The 17,274-nt window shown below is 46.0% G+C and overlaps 1 protein-coding gene across 2 annotated transcripts in view; it reads right to left on the bottom strand.

The window, feature by feature from the left end:
- Nucleotides 1-16,653, bottom strand: part of COPG1 (COPI coat complex subunit gamma 1) — a 30,208-nt gene extending 13,555 nt beyond the window's left edge. The window contains exons 1-14 of one of the 2 annotated variants that reach the window (XM_073351401.1): nucleotides 16,491-16,653; nucleotides 12,354-12,406; nucleotides 11,381-11,461; nucleotides 10,008-10,079; nucleotides 8,463-8,542; nucleotides 7,383-7,458; nucleotides 7,082-7,174; nucleotides 5,997-6,083; nucleotides 5,687-5,844; nucleotides 4,866-4,999; nucleotides 3,860-3,927; nucleotides 2,762-2,950; nucleotides 2,179-2,274; nucleotides 339-582 (exon numbers count right to left, since the gene is read on the bottom strand). In XM_073351401.1, coding sequence (XP_073207502.1) covers nucleotides 339-582; nucleotides 2,179-2,274; nucleotides 2,762-2,950; nucleotides 3,860-3,927; nucleotides 4,866-4,999; nucleotides 5,687-5,844; nucleotides 5,997-6,083; nucleotides 7,082-7,174; nucleotides 7,383-7,458; nucleotides 8,463-8,542; nucleotides 10,008-10,079; nucleotides 11,381-11,461; nucleotides 12,354-12,406; nucleotides 16,491-16,527 — 1,468 coding nt within the window. In that variant the 5' untranslated portion in view covers nucleotides 16,528-16,653. The remainder of the gene's footprint in view (nucleotides 1-338; nucleotides 583-2,178; nucleotides 2,275-2,761; nucleotides 2,951-3,859; nucleotides 3,928-4,865; nucleotides 5,000-5,686; nucleotides 5,845-5,996; nucleotides 6,084-7,081; nucleotides 7,175-7,382; nucleotides 7,459-8,462; nucleotides 8,543-10,007; nucleotides 10,080-11,380; nucleotides 11,462-12,353; nucleotides 12,407-16,490) is intronic. The other variant, XM_073351402.1, reaches the window with a different exon arrangement.
- Nucleotides 16,654-17,274: the final 621 nt, after the last annotated feature.

A 17,274-nucleotide genomic window follows, 5' to 3' on the forward strand; every position in this document is an offset into this window, starting at 1 on the left:
TTATGTAGAACACAGAGCCAGGCATAGTGCAGCAAAGTGCTGGCAAATCTTCCTCCACCCATCTCAACCAAAACATCAAAACCTGCCCACTGTGTATTCTTCTACATGGAGACCAGCACTCCTGCTAAGGGATGTTGGAGTTTTCTTACTATGGACAAAGGGTTGTTAGGGACTAAGCCAAGTGCCAAACTGTATTTGAACTCATTCCACAGAAGGTAAAAAGCAAGTGGATTAGCCCACTGAGACTTGAAGTTCAGTCACAGAAATTTACTTGAAGTTCAGTCACAGAAATTTACTCAACCTTGAAGGACATGTATCTTTCTACGCCTGCACCTTACCTGCACGGACCTCCTCATGCTCCAAGACGACCCTGTTGTAGATGAAGCGAATGTATTTTGAAGGGTTATTGGTCTTGGGCCCTTCCTGCCCCAGCAGGTGGAGGATACGGGTGGCCAGGACAGTGAACTCGCAGTCCTCAATGAACTCGCACAGGTGAGACAGGCCAGTCTCTTTGCTCTCAGAGTTTTCCTCAATGATGCTGATGATGCAGTCCACAATGGCTCGCTTGTACTCAAAACCGCCCTATGCAGCAAAGGCCAGTGAGAAAATTCAAAGGAGGCCAGAAGTTCTAACTGGGAATGTTAACCAGCCAGGGAAGGATTTAGTTAGACAGAGACATCCGCGACTGCTGTGTTTGAAAGGAACTGGGTAGCAACACTGCCCCACTCTGTTAGGTCTGCTCAGTGCACTGGGCCACTTCCAGCTACTTCCACGTGTGTACTGCACCTCAAAAAAATTGCACTGCCAGAACCATACTGGGTCCAGCTCTTATAAACATGATGAGAATTGGAAGCACATCACAGCCCTTAGTTTTTCAATGGGACTTTGGAGTTACTTCTGTGCTTACTTAGGAGCTGCTAATATTCAAGGTCTCTGTGCAGCTCACTCCAATTAGAAAACAATTACAAACACTCCAATTAAAAAAGCAAGCCTTAAAGAAGGGGCTGCAGCTGAAGGGTTTACATCCCTTTTAAGAAAAGTCCCATTTTGAGCCACTCTGCTGCTAGAAACATTACATAAAACAACCATATGGGGGGAAAAATAATCCCTCTTCCCACACCAGACAACCAAGTATGAATCACAAAGGCAATACATTAGGTATCAAATCAACCACTGCAGGGCCAATCAAATACAATACATTGGGGGGGGGAGATGAAAGATCAGTATCTCCCCTGGCATACCCTGCAACTAGCTACTAAATACACATAAGATTACCTTTAGATGTTACTTACGTTCATTCTGAACAACAGGGGATTAAACAGAGTGATGTCCTCTTATAATTTACATGCATAATTGTGGGTGCTCTGAATATATTAGGAGCTACATTGGATGAAAGAGCCATAAAATTGAGTGGTCTGAACTTTGAAACCATATTTCAAAATTATACCAGCCACCCAGGCACAATCTGCACAAATGGAATATTCTATTTTCAAAGTACAAGATAAGAGGTCTTGGTATGATCCAAAATGGGAAGTTTTAATAGGCAGAACATGATCATCATAACTGACAGTGTTAATGCCAGCTGGGTAGCAGGCATATGTGGAGTCCTGAGTGCTATAGGAGATTATTTAGAAAGGGTTTCAGAAAATCTCTAACAGTGCCTTTATGAAATTCTGTATCTGAAGGCACACAGAGAATGGCTTCAGGTATGATCCCTCATTGCAACAGCAGGGGGAGCAGAACTAAAATAGTTTTAGGTCATCTGATAATGGATTTTTGACACAAGACAAGGCTTCTTAGAATGTAATGTCAAAATAAAATGGGCAACAACAGAAGCTGGTTCAATGTTATGCAGACATGTAATGCCAGTGGATCTCCTGTTACATGCATTTGCTCTGAAAGTTAATAAAGCCCAGCAGCAGAATCCCACTCATGCTTCAAATCAGATCATGGAAACATTGATAAATAGTTTTTGATGTCACTTTGCAGACAATTGTCACATATCAAGCTGGCCATTTCTACTAACCATGCTTACATTGGGATTGCAAGCTTTTCACCTGCTACATAGCACTTGCCATATGGCACTGAATACGACAGGGCCTCATTCTGAAGGGGGCCTCTAGGTGCTACTGCAATACAAATAAATAATAACACAAAGTAGCTGGCCAGTAGCCTTACCTCTTCCCGGAGCATAGTGAAGAGGAAATTCATGAGGACTGCATGCTTACGTGGGTACTTCTGACACAAGGCACTGATAGCCTGCACCACCACAACCTGACCAGGTTTAGAAACAGTGCATTTAACAAGGAGAATTCTGTCTTATTTCAATTTGTTTTTTTCTCCCCTCCACATGAATTTTAAGCTGGACTGAGAAGCCCAGGAGACCATAGCTCTCTCTTCATCTACAAGATGGGTAGCATGCACTGGAGAAGCAGCCACAGGGATGAGAGGGGACTCCTCTCTCCATGCACTAGTTAGTCCCTGGAGAAGGCTGGTAATAGGGCCCATTGGAATAGGGATTTAATTACTATGGGTAGTCTCCAGAACAGAGCCTACTAATGGCAGCAAGTTACAGAGACTGTGGGATACTTTGGGGATAGGTCAATACCATCATCCCCTTGCACTCAAGTCTCCAGCAGATCTGAAGTCCAGTCTCTGGAAGTGAAAGAGTGGTATAACCTGACCCAGATTTCAGAAGGCAAGCGTACACAGAGAAAGACAAAGGCCCAGTACAATTCTCACTGTGGGACACCTTCCATACCTTGAACTCATCTGAGATTTCTGACATGAAGGAGGAGATCTGCTTCATGAGCCGGTCAATGCTGCTCTCACTGCCTGTTTTCAGCAGCGTGGTGATAGCCAGCGTAGCGATGCTGCGGTTGGAATCGGTCACGAGGTTCTCCAGGTCCAGGTTACAGGCAGTCACAGCAGATGGGTGCTTCATGGCAACCTAGTGAGGAGAAACAATGGAATTAACTGACTACATGGAAAGGGCCCAGCTGACAGAACCAAATGCTATACAGACCCTATACAGCACTCAAGCCTGTCTACCAAACCAAATATAACAGGTTCTAAGAAGCCATCCCAGATCAGTAACTCACCTGAGGGCAAAGTTATCAGCTCTGTTCTCCCAAAGAAATATGCCACCCTGCTGAAAGACAGACACTGGTAGCATGGCCTTTAAATGCTGTGTGTCCATTTTCCTGCTCTCCATTTATTAAGGCTCAGGCTCTATCCATTGCCACACAGGAAGCCAGAAGTCCCTGCAGGGGCTCTGAACTTCAGTTCTCCAGGGACCTCAGCTCTGTACAGTCTTTGGAGCCAGGCTCAGACCAGCCACTACACAGACTCTGTAGCTCTTCCCTTTGGAATTGAAGGGAGCAAAGTAAAGGCTATGAAAGGCTGCTCCAGCCCTTGCACTAGAACAAAAGTTGCTATGAGGACAGGGTGAGGAGGAGTGTAAGGATTTGGTCCCAGTCGCTTAACAAGGAGCTGCTTCATCCTAAGGAGAGACTTGGAGGCGTTGAGGGAAATGCAGTACTGCACAACACCTGAGATTCGCTGTCACTAGAGACCACTAGTCAGTGTGATTTGTTTTTCTTGTCTGATGTGTTCCTGGATGTTTTTATTTTGCACAGAAAGCAACGAAATAGAAACTCTGGTTTCCTGATTTCTAAATACTTGGGAACTGTGTGTGGGACAGGAAGGGTGGAGAGTAAGAATGATAGAAATCCAATCTTTACATAGCCTGGCCCCCTTTTTCTTCTTTGGACCCTGGACCTGGGCAGGGGGAGGGGTCTGGACCTCACCATCCAGGGGAGGTGAAAGATATTCAAACTCCTAGAACACTGAATCTTACCTTGTTGAGGGTGCGGACAGCTGCATATCTAAGAGCTGCTTTCGGGGAGCTGCAGAACAACTGTAACACTGAAACAGCATCAAATGTAGACATTGAGAAATCGATGAACCAGGAGTGCCCCACACCCCGCACAAAAAGATTCTGATTCACTGTTAGAGCAACAGTGAGCAGGAAATAATTGGAAGCTCCCTGGATTTACTCTCTCAGAAACATAGGGACCTATGGAAGGTTAGCTAGTCCAGTGGTTTTCAACGTATGGGCCGCAGACACTTGGGGGCCCACAGGCAACACCTAAGGGGTCTGCGAAAGGTTGTCATTACCATAGAACAGTGGTTTTCTACATGTGATCCACTGACCATGTCTAAGATTTCCAAAGGGGATCATGTTTCCATTTGAAATTGAAAATCACTGAGCTAGTCCGTCTCCCTCCATTCCTTAACATCACTAAAAGGTGTTCATCAAGCCATGATTCGGAAATTTCTATCTCCATTCCCTAGTCGATCTTCCCATTGAACCTTTATTTCAACTGCTACTTAAACCCATTTTTTCTTGTTACAATTTAAATCCCATTCTATTCCATGTGTTGTTGGCCAACAAAGAACACGGTTATTGCAGATGCAGATCTCCTACACACACCTTCCCCAGAGCCCAAATGCACCATCTCAGTGAGCATCTGAACTCCATGGGGCTGGGAAGCTAGAGCTCCCAGGTTGCTTCAGAATCCAGGTCTCTCACAGAGCTGCTGGCATGTCACAAGGTAAAAGGATTTTTGTTGTTGTTGCTAATTACAATGAGCCTGCATTGTAGAGACACAGACCCTAGAACAATCCACACTGAATGCAGCAGGCAAACACTTTCTAACATCAGCAAAGATATATATAGGCAATAATGACATCTCAACAAGCTTGAGTACTGATAAAGGCCTTACATCACAGAGTAGCCAGCAAATGCAATTGTCATAGGCCCACAATCCCCCAGTTACACCCTTAAATAGCACTAGAATTACCAGACACGGCAGGTGCCAGCTCCTTGGCATTGCAGCTAGGCAAGTTAACAATGGCAGAAGCAGCTTCATAGACCACCATCTCGTGTTTGTTTCTTAAGCAGTTCTCAATGAAATCAAACAAGGGGCTGTCATGGCTAGGAGACAAAGTCAAGAAATTAAAAAGAGCCTTAAGCACTGGGAGGACAGAATGGGCTGGCAGAGAAGGAATGGCTCTCGGAGCTACTAGAAGTTGCATTTTATGAAAAAGAAATATGACTGTAATCAGTCTGTGTTCAGCTAAGGCTCTGTAGTTGTCACTGTGCTGCACTAATTTGCATTGCAAGGATAGAACTGAGACCCTCCTACTCCAAAAGCATAGACCCCTCCCTGATGAACTAAAGGGGAATTTCCATTAGCTGTTAGACATATAGGGCTCATGACAATCAATAGTGCAGTTCTGGTGCTATCCAGCAGAGGGCAATGATACATACACACTAGCCACTTAATTACAATATGATATGGAAAATCAAATGAAAGATTTCAATGAAGTGTGAGAACCATACACAAGGGGATAGCATAAACATGGAAGCAAAGTGTCAGATCACCAAACACCTGGATTAGACACAGATTGTCCAGTTACAAAATAAAAGTGACAGGGAATCACCTCCCACTCCCTTTTCTGTACTATGTTTTAACTATTAATAAAAGGAAAGGGGTTGCATCATGTTATATGTTATTTCTTAAAGGTTTAAACAAAACCAGATAACAGGACAAGCCTGTAAGAGGAGATTCCTCAGATCCCATTTTTTAAGTCTTCCAATATGGCAACACAACTTCCTCACCTTCCCGCCTCTTCCTCCAGCAATTTGCTGGCCACTCGGATCATCATACAGTAGGCAAAGGGCGACTTCAGGCCATGACGCATGAACTTGCTGAGCATCTTGTTGACTGCCAGACGGTCATTCTTACGCACGTGGTAGAGTAAGCCGAGGGCATGATACTGCGCATATTAGCAAAGGAGAAAAGAAAGGGATTCACAAACCACATGCTATGTTATTTATGCATTTACTCATCTATGGCCCAGAGATGTACAACTGAGCTTGGAGAATACCAAAACCCCTGATCTGCTGCATGCACCCTAGGGTTTCTTACCTGCACCATGATATTGTCACTGGAAGCTGCTTCCTGAGCTTCATTCACCCAACGTTTTACCACGTCGAAGCTGGTCTTCAGCAGATGCTGTGGGCACAGAATAACGCACAAGAAAAGAGTCCATCAAGGTCCAGGATAAACTAATTTGAATCAGCAAATCACAAAAACAGCAACAACCCCCATCTTCGCCAGCTTGGGTTCTGGAGAGACAATGATACAGTCCTACCTTGAAGGGGTGTTGTGAGCACTATTCATCGACATTAGCACACGGAGGACAAAGGGAGAATCTTGATAATGATGTATTTATATTCCAGTAATTCCCTGAGGCCCCAATCAGGATTGAAGCCCCACTGTGCTGGGTGACCAACATGCCCCTCACCCCCGCACATAAAGCCTCAGTCCCTGCTCAGAAGAGTTTGCCACCTAATTCCAATATTGTCTCAGTTAAGCAATTTCAAATCTACTTTACAGAAACACAAATCACCAGGGATTTCTGCTTTCCCCTGGCTCCAGTCTCACAGCTCTCATTAATGAGAGGAAGAAATATACACACCACAATGGAGGAGAGGTGCTGTGTCTGATGTCATGACACCTCCACAAAGCACCATGTAAGCTTCCTGCCAGAGTGACCACAAATGGGAGATTTCCTGGCTGCCAGGCTGTTCCTGCACAAATGCTATGTCTCATCGGGTTCTGATCCAAGTCCAGTTTTAAATCTGAGACCAAATTCTGCAGACTGACATTCAGGGTAAATGCTATCCATGGGAGATGTGAGCATTACAAAGGAACATGGGTCAAAAAGCTAGTGCAGCATGAGTAGGCCCTGTAAGCTTCCTCCTCCTATTATGCCTATTTCCCAAATGGACCAATGCAGGCCCACAGGGGCTATGACTCAGTGTTGTCAAGTGTGTCCTAATCAATCGTACTTCATATTTAAAGAAAAAATTTCTATACTGAAAAGATGGCTCATATTTTAACATGTGAAAATACTAGACACTGGAGAACGTGCTGCTCAGCTCCCAACACAGAAATTTGTTTCCTGGTTTAAATGGCCCTCACACAAATCCCTGTAGGTGCATACGTACCAATGACGACACCAGGGCAGAGCTGGACACACTGGGCACCTTGTCCACAATCGCCTGCTTCATGTAGCGCTCAATGGCCTGCAGCATAGTACTCTGCAGAGAGGGAAAATAAGAACCAACTCCTTTGAGGAGTTACAAGGAAAGCTGACAAGACTGCAAGGGGGACAGAGAGAGGGGAAGAAAAAGGAAAAGCAAGGCCAGATATAGGATGCAAGGGCAGAGTTAGGAGGGCCAGGCATTCAGGACCAAGAAGATAAGGGCCCAGCAACACGCAGTCGCCTGAGTGGCAGCTGGCACTTACATCAGTGATTTGGCAGAGTGCTCTCACAGCAGGGCCTCGGTAATTGTCGTCCTTCCCAGTCATATCTTTGGTTAAACTGTATAAACGTGAAGGAAGTTTTTTAGTATTGCGTAATTTACCCACTAGTGCTATAAAAAGCACACATGCAGCGTTGCACATACCAACACATGGGCACTGGATTTCACAGCCAAAATCCACAATAGGAGGGTAAGAGGATACGACAATGCTGCCTTCAGCCTAGTCCTGCTCTGGTAGGGAAAGTTTGGTCACAAGAGGAATGACAGGAGCCCTTATGCCATTCAGATCACCTCAAGAGACCAAAACACCAATGCAGCTACTTAGAGTTAAAGGCTAGAGTAACGAAGCATCTGGACTCCTTTCCTGAACATCCTGCCCTTGCCCAAGGCAACAGGCTGTGTTTGGTGCAAAACTACATGTGGGGGAGGGGACTGACAGTCCCTATACGTGCGGGCTGATTTCTAAATGCTGCATGGGGGATGTACCTTTGCAATTCCCATCAACTCTGTCATTACTGTCTCCCACTGCAGCAGCTTCCTTTTAGGTCAGGACTTCCCATTGGGAAATCAGTGGTCCAGAGATGATGTGTCAGACAAGGCTTGGGCCCAAGTCATGGGGTACGTTAAGCAGCGCCCAATGAGGTTGGAACAATAGAAGTCATATGGCCAAATCCCTACCTACCTATTTGGCAACGTATCCCCCAGAGAACACTTCAAGACCCTGAGAAACGTCGAAGGGCTCAGACAGAAAAGCAAGAGTTAAAAAATAGCCCTTTACAAAAGAAGGTGGTCAGATACCACGGTGTGGGCACAGCATGGGAACCCAGAGAGACAAACCAAATACACAAGGGCCTGGCATATGGCATTTGCTGCACTGTCAGTTCACATATATTGTTAGGATTTCAGTGCCTATATTTCAATGGCCCCCTTTAAACAAGAGCATTTCCTCAGCTTCATACCTCCCTTCAGGGATCATAGCTATCTCTAGATGGCTAGAGAAGACTTGTTGGAAGGAACATGCAAATAGCGGTGAAAGGAAGGGGGCACCTCAGCGAGGACTCACCTACTGGTCACAATGATGACATCCTCAGAGATGGAGGACATCTCTTTGATGGTCAGGTAACACATCCTGCGAAGAGTCGGCTGGCAGGTAAAACAGGCAACATGAGCATTAGCTGGCAGCACGCCAACCCTGGCAGGGCAGAGAGAGTTGCCAACTCTCATGATTTTATTGAAAATCTGATGATATTTGTCATTTCCCTTTAAATCCCAGCTCCTGGAGCCAAGCGATTGTGAGAATCTCAGCTTTCATTTAAAAAATAAAAATAAAAGGAAGGGTGAAATCCTGCCCCCGTTGACATCAATGGAAATTTTGTTCTTTGTGGTGCTCGTGGTTACAGAGAAAAGCTTGAAAGTGTGACCTGAGGGAACTCTCAAGGCTCAGAAACAGGAAGGCCAATAACAAGAACCAGACTTTTTTTTAAAAAAATCATCAGATTTTTAAGCCAATTTCAGGATTTTGAGGCCCAACTCATGATTTTTGAACACGTGACTGGAAATACTGGGTACTCTGCTGCTCATTATACCCTGTAGGGAGTCACCAACAGCGTGTTTGCTGCAGGACTGTTCAGAACTGCAGCACCCTTTCTAGTAAGCTACTGGTGTGGTGCTAGTTCTTTGCCTCCTTCAGGTACTGCTATGGGCTGAGCTACCTCAACAGGGAGGAAGGTCACTTTATCATGGGGCACACAGCAAGGCAGACCATCATCTATTACATATTAGTACAGTGCTTAGCACAAGGGGGCCCAAACTGGACATAACTTTCAGGGACTCCCACAGTATAAATGTTAAATAATAAAGGCAGTTAAAATGGAAGAGCCCAGATGGATGGTGAAGCCTGATGAGAGTCTCTCATTCAGATGGTTTGGTTACGCAGAAAGCACACATTTGGAAGAGCTGGGAATGAAGGGATGGTCAAGAAAGCCATTTGCACTTGGTGACTCTCTGAATACTTTATGTGATAGCACTAGCCATTAAAAAGTTCATTTGCCTTTTATTTTTGAATGGGAAGGTTCCCAGCCAGGAAATGGAGTCACCTTTTCCCTTCAATATATTTGTCTGTAGGTTGTATTAGCATTAGCTGAAGTGCTATCTACCTTGATATTCAGCTTCAGAACCTTTGTTCAGGTTCTCGCCCCCTGTAGGAATCTCCCAAAGAAGCAATTCTCTACACACAGACTTTACGGAAGTCAAAGCACACTATGGAACTTTTAATGTGCAGCAGCAGGATCCACAGGGCAGTACGTGGCAAGCTAAGGTGCTCTAGATTCACACCCCATCTTGCCGCGCACAAAGTCTTCATGTAGACAAGCACTAAGTCACCAACGAGCAACAGGGAAAAATGAGGCACTACTAAGATGTCAGTAACTAGAAACAGATGCACTTCATAATAATCATGTGCATGTGGGGGGCATGGATCAAGTGGATCTACCCAGGGGAGAGCAGCATGTAACAAAAAGAGATAGCTCAGGGATGAATGTGAGGCTCTCACCAGCATCATATCCTGCTAGACAAATGTACACACAAAATGTGTAAGTATAGGACTTACATCATTGGACTGGAACAGCTTGGTCATGGCAAAGAAGGATTCCGTAGCTTCCATCACACCCAGGTGTTCCCCCTAGAATGGGCAAAATAGGGACAGAAATTCTTATTTACAAAAAAGCAGTTTTTGTACAGGTTAAAGGTTCCAGGACAACAGACTTTATCCACAGAACAGGTACAGCTTGGGTCATGACAAGGTGAGTTCCCCCCCAGTGTGCCTCAACACAGGCAGGGAGGAACCACCTTCAATGCCCATCAATAGGGCCCTATCAAATTCACGGCTGTGAAAAATGCGTCATGGACCACGAAATCTAGTCTCCTCCATGAAATCTGTATCGTATAGGGTAAAAGCATACAAAAGACCAGATTTCATGGGGGAGACCAGCATTTCTCAAACTGGGGTCCAGGCCGAAAAAAGGATTGTGGGGGAGGTCGTTGCACGGTTATTGTGGGGGGGTCGGAGTGTTGCCACCCTTCCTACTGCACTGCCTTCAGAGCTGGGTGGCCAGAGAACGGTGGCTGCTGGCCAGGTGCTCAGCTCTAAAGGCGGCGCCCCACCAGTAGCCAGACAGCAATACCATACCATGCCACCTTTATGCGCTGCTGCCTTCAGAGTTGGGTTAGGACCCCCCCCCCAGTTACAACAGCGTGAAATGTCAGATTTAAATATCTGAAATTATGAAATTTATGATTTAAAAAATCCTATGACCCTGAAATTAGCCAAAATGGACCATGAATTTGGTAGGGCCCTACCCATCGACGCTAGAAATTGGCCTGCGTGGCCCCCTGATGTGGCGCTGAAAGTGGTTTAATTGCTGGTGTAGGTGGAAGAAAACCTTACTCAGCACTGTGACAGAAGCATGACAACAACTGTCAGCAACAAGCCAATGTCCCGAAGGATGAGAGGGGAGTTCAGACTACATAGCCCATTCAATACTCCATCTCAGCTGAGATGGCTAATAAGAGGACAGTTAGGTCCAGATTTTTTAAAGTAGTCAGGTACCTAAAGATGCAGATTAGACACTGAATGTGATTTACAAAATCCCACTAGGCGCCTACCTGCTTCTTTAGGTGCCTAAATACCAACCACTGCTATGTGGATACCTGACCACTAGGAATTGGATTTAGAACCAAGTTGGTCATCAAACAGCTATAAGACAATAACTTCCAGTTGCTACCAATCTGTGCATTTGGTTTTTCAAATTGCCCATTCGATCACTCTAGAACTCTTTGGGCCTTGAGAAAGTGATAACTTACTGGAACAGCTGTTTAAGTAACATTTCATAAGGCACTAGTTAAAATTAGCAGGCAAGACTAGTTTATAAAAGAAAAATGTTTAAAATCTAAAGAACTCCTAGCTCACGTTCTCTCCATTACCTGGTTTATGAGGTACAGAATCTTGGTGAGGATGTGAGCACATTTCCGAGGGTTTATGGGCGTCTCATTAAACACCCGAGCCTAGAAACAAACAAAAGCATGAATAAGAGCCCAGAAGACAGTCTCTGTGGTTTATCTAACACAGTGTGTGAACTGAGCCACTGATGCAAGTTACAGACTGGATATTTTATTATTCTTTCAATGACTTCCGATCAGACTTTCTCAGTTTGGGACAAAAGAGATGCCCCCACCTTCCTAACAACCATCCCTACTGACTCACCATGGGATCTGAAAGCCACACTGTGATGATAAAGGTTCTATAGGCCAAATTTCAATCTCAGCTACACTCATGCAACCCCATTTTAAGAGGAACAATTCTGGTGCCGATGCACAAACCAGAATAGAATCCAGCTCCCTCTCTCAGAGCGGAGCTGTTTCTGCAGGGCTAACAAGAGCAAACAGTACTAAAAATGTTATTTCTATCACTGAAGTGAATAGATATAACTCTGAATTGCAAGGAGCAGGTCTGCGGACGAAAAAAGAGGCCTTTAACAAAAAAAAAAAAAAGGTCATTTGTCAGAGCAGAACCACCCTTTAAAGGCAAAGACTGTCCAATAACCAACCACATCCTGTTTCTTAATTTCCCTATCCTATTAGAATTTTAGGGCACACAAGGCAGATTCCCCCTTAGTAAGAAGGATTGGGAAAAACTGGGAAAATCTATTCTTCCTACGGACAAAAATACATCAATTTACAGTTTACTAACTCTTTTAATTGTTATACAAACAGGATCCAATTGTGTCCCCTCCAAAAAAAAAAATCAATGGGAACTTCTGCTTTACTATTTATTTCAATGCCAGCAGGATTGGGACAAAAGTGCAGTTAATTTCTAAAGAGCTCTAACTTCCTACCCCAGAGAGGAGACTATACCACTGAGGATGTTCATAGAAGACATAGGATTTTTAGAATTTACCTCTTGCAACACTGCACTTTTCTCCAGGTGCTGGAATGGGTTGGAACCTCCACCTGTAAAATAAGATAATTAACAAGAGTGATCCCAGGAATTGTGCTATGTGAAAAGACACTAGAAAGCCTCCCTTCTGATCATACCTTTCTTTTATGCCTACAACTTAAAATAGCTTAAACATGAACTCACTTTTCAGAGAATTTTCCTAAAACATGAAGTGATTGTTGTTGTTCTTCTTGGCATTACAAACTGGTCAACCTTATCCCCTCCTCAATTGGGACTTCCTATAAGTTCTCCCCACCTTGCAGCAATTATCCATCAGTTAAGAAAAACTGTGAGACTTTCTTCAGAGCTAATCAATGTTACTCCTAAATGGGCCAGAGGAGGTTGTTGAATATAAAGAGCTCCCACTTTCAGTCCCCAGGTCTCAGAGGACTGCCACCTATGGGAGCAAATGATCAGGCCCAGAAATTAAACCCAGTGTAGCAACTGCCATAGAAAACACCAAAACACCAGACTGTGCGAATCTGGAATACTTTATACTTTGCATTATAAAACAATCAGAGAATTCATCAGTAAACTATATTTTTGGCTATACAGCTAATTAAAAAAACCCCAAGGCAGTGAACTGGAGAGCTTGGAAAAAGTGTATTTAATCATTCTGTTTAGTAGACTGCATGCTACTTTCTAACGAAAAACAGCAAAAAATGGGTCTGGAATGATCAGAAGGCAAGAACTACAATTATGATTAGTATCTAGTCCTCATTAAGTGTTTATTAGTGAACTGCAGCCTTTCATAAGCTGATAGCTATTGATAAGCAAATTTCATTAGTGCCTAACCTCAGTGTGGCCCACAGGCTATATACAGCCCATGAAACTCCACACTGCAGCCTATGGCCAGGTCATGTTTAATACAGAGATGCTGCCTGGAAAGAGTAGAGGTCCTGGCATGCAATGATCTGGACTTGAAACATCACATGCTGGGCTCAGTAGTCTTTGTAAGAATCATCCCTAAAGACAAGGTTCCTGCGGTGTTTGCGTGCAGCAATGGCTCCAAAATGCTCAAAGTAACATAAAATGCATTATTATAGGGATGATTCTTACAAAGACTACTGGTCCGAGTTTGTGAGTTTCAAGTTCAGATCATAATAGAGCATTGCATTCTGCTAATTCTTATGTAAATAAGATGCAGCAATTAGGCTCAGAATAAGTTACAAAGACAGTACCCTGTACCAAAGCTTGGACACTTACATGTTGGAGTGGGAAAAGAAGAATGAGGAGTGAGAAGGTTAGCAAAAAATTCCAGTGTGTACATGTGCACATGTTCCAAAGAGGGATTTGAAAAAGCACTCCTGGTAATTTTACTGGCAACTACATACAACTAATTCTGCATCCTGACAGCCACTCTGACCTCCTCTATTTGTGATTCTAAAATCTGCCATTAACAACATCACCATAGATTACTTCACCCTTCTCTAGCACCTTTCATCTAAGCATCTCAAAGCACTTTACATATTTTGATCTAAACAATTATCCCTATTTTAGAGATGGTGAAAACTGAGGCACAGAGAAGTTAAGGGCTACACTTCCAAACATGGCCTCTGTTTTTGCGTGACCAACTTGATATGCTCAGAAATATTACAGGTCTAAAGTTGGGCACCCAAAATTAGAGTCCACTTTTGAAAATATGTCCTTAAGTCACTTGACCAAGACTACATAAGAAGTCTGTAGAACACATTGGGATAGAACCCAAACACCCTGACTCCCAGCCCCAGGCGTGAATCACAAGAACATCTTTTTTGGGATTTCAGGATTCCACATAAAATATTAATCTACCGGGTCAGTAAATCAAGGGATGAGCTACTGCACTTAAGATTGTTCTATCCTGTACTCTTGCCATTTTCAATGTGCTCAGTGGAGCATCACAACGATTAGCTTTTGGACTGTCACCTTGTGCACGTGTAGGTAACCTGGATGGAGGAAGAAGTGTGCAGGGATGCTAGAAATCTTCATTTAACACAGAAAAAGGGAAGGGGAAATGACCACAAAGAAGAACAACAAAATAATTTAGAAGGCCTTTGAAATTGTCCAAGTAGTAAAGATGGTTGGGTAAACAAGGGCTTCTATTAATCAGTGGGAAGCAAAATGAGGTGGTAGAGCCAAGGCGAGGAAATAAAGGACCACATCTTCGACTGACCTCAGCTGCGTTTGCAAAGTTTGCATGGGCAACCAGATGCACTTACAAATGTTGAGGATGCAGTTAAGGAGACGTCCCTGAAAAGGTGGCCAAAAACAGATTCCCTCCTAAATGATCATACCTTATCAAGTACTGAGATGAAGAAAAGATGCAAAGGAAGCCTGGGATAAAGCCGAAACCTGAGCAAAGGGTTTAAACATACATTAAAATAAAAAAGTAAAGACATTCCTGGAAGCCACACATATGCAGAGATACATCCCTGAGACCAATCACTCAGATTATTTTAGAATTAAATTACTAAAATTACAAAAGGAGCAAGTTATATTACATGAATGGCCTAGAAGAAAGAGAGTTTCACGTGAACTTGAAGAAGATACCATGAGGTACAAGCGAAAACTCAAACACCTATCTGGACAGGCCTTCTGTCCAGCACTGTCATATCCAGCACTGATTCTATGTGGATCATGCAGCAAATATGATACAGCCTTCTCCTTTTATCCAGACACTGCTCCTCTGTTAAAGAGCAGCAGATGGAGAAGCAAGCAATGAATGATTTGGCAGAGCTGCTCCAAAATACCTAGAAGCTGCACCTGTGCTACTCAGTACAATGTTATGAAAGGTCCTGCAACATAATTTTGAAGACAATATTTTAAAGTCACTTTGAGCATTTCAGAGTCATCTTGCTAAAAAGAGACAACATGCGTGACACAAACACTACTGGAGAGACTATAAGCCAGTTTCTAGGCTGCTTTAACGCTTGGTTTGACAATCAGGAGAATTTTTCTCATATACATGTTTCTGACTGTGAGTCATGTATTAATGTGCAGAACTGTGTCCAACTGCCCGGCTGCTGTGTCAAGTGAAGGTGGTGCAGCTCCCTGGACTACTTCATCATCCTGCGCTGGCATGGACCAATGAGAACCTAATAGAGATTTTCCATTTCCAGATGCTATGGTCCAGTCTCCTAAGCTGTGTGACACTCAAATACTATGTAAATGATATAGATCAAGTTTGCCCAATAATCATTTCCACAATGCTTACCCAACCCCACCTTTCTGTTTATATTGTGCTCATCTCCATGCCATCTGAGTTCCAACCCCAACTTTTGTATCAGTTCATCAATATTTTACTCTACGGCAATTATCAGGAGATCAATATTTTACACTATGGCAAACACGGTCTCCTGAAAAAAAATCACCAGCTTTACATTTACATAAAACATCTTGAACAGCAATCTACACACAAATAAAGCAAATGTGGCTCTAGGCAAAGATGCTGCCACTAAAAGGACACAGAGGTTGCTTTATAAACTTGCAATTGGTACATCAGAATATCAACCATACATTTTTAAAAGCTACCAACACAGAAGCCAGGCGGGCCAGTGACTGCTTTGGGCGACAGAGAGCCAGGAGACAGGCAAAGGAGAGAAGAGGAGGCAGAGCATGAGGGGACGGGGTAGTTAGGGTTTCTCTAGATGTCATTTCAGGGGCATCCTCCTTAATCACCTGCCCCTCACTGTGCAGCTGGCTTTGGGACATCACCGCAGAGCAATGGGTAAATCAGGACTCCTATAAATCCGTGGGGCGCAAGGTGAGGTGAGCAGGCCAGAAAATAAAGGCCCCCACAACTTCATCTGGCGTCCTTAACTGGGTGGGCAAAGTTCGCACGGGCAGCCAGAGCCCCGGGGGGGCGTTGCGGGCAGAGTTAAGGAGAACGCCTGGAAAGGTCACTAGCCGGGGACACCTCACAAGCCGAGACCCGGGGCAAAGGGCTGGGCGGACGCTGAAAAGCAGCGCCCACCCGTGGGGCCGCGAGGCCGGGCACGGAGGCCAGCTCGGGACGCCAGCCGGCGGGGAGCTGGCCCCGGGCAGCGCGGTCGGGTCAGGGGGCAGACAGAGGGTCCCACGTCGGCACAGCCCCCCGGGACGGGCCCGTCACACGCTCACCGGCCTCCTCATCCTTCTTGTCAAACTTCTTCAGCATCCTGCCCGGGGCTGGGGGCGCGCGGGGGTCTCCAGCCCAGCACCTCCACTTCCGGCCGCGGCGCCGCTTCCTGCCAGCCTGTCACTGGGACAGCTCCGCCGCGCAGCGCCGCGCATGCGCATGCCGGGCTGGAGGCTGCTCGGGGTGACGTGGCTGGTGGTGCTGGGCGATCGCGCTGGGCGCGGGGGGGCGGGGCAGTGACTGCGGGATCCAATGAGCCTGCGGGGCGGGGCGGGGCGGCGGCTGAGGGGGAACCCAGAGCCTGGGGGCGCTGACGGGGGGGCGGGGCGGCGGCTGAGGGGGACCCAGAGCCTGGGGGCGCTGACGGGGGGCGGGGCGGCGGCTGAGGGGGGCCCAGAGCCTGGGGGCAATGACGGCGGGGCGGCGGCTGAGGGGGACCCAGAGCCTGGGGGCGCTGACGGGGGGGCGGGGCGGCGGCTGAGGGGGACCCAGAGCCTGGGGGCGCTGACGGGGGGCGGGGCGGCGGCTGAGGGGGGCCCAGAGCCTGGGGGCGCTGACAGCGGGGCGGTGGCTGAGGGGGGCCCAGAGCCTGGGGGCAGTGATGGGGGGGGTGGGGCGGTGGCTGAGGGGGGCCCAGAGCCTGGGGGCGCTGACAGGGGGCGGGGCGGCGGCTGAGGGAGGCCCAGAGCCTGGGGGCGCTGACGGCGGGGCGGTGGCTGAGGGGGGCCCAGAGCCTGGGGGCAGTGACGGGGGGGCGGGGCAGTGGCTGAGGGGGGCCCAGAGCCT

The sequence above is a fragment of the Lepidochelys kempii genome, chromosome 7 (genome assembly GCF_965140265.1).
Source record: "Lepidochelys kempii isolate rLepKem1 chromosome 7, rLepKem1.hap2, whole genome shotgun sequence".
NCBI lineage: Eukaryota > Metazoa > Chordata > Testudines > Cheloniidae > Lepidochelys > Lepidochelys kempii.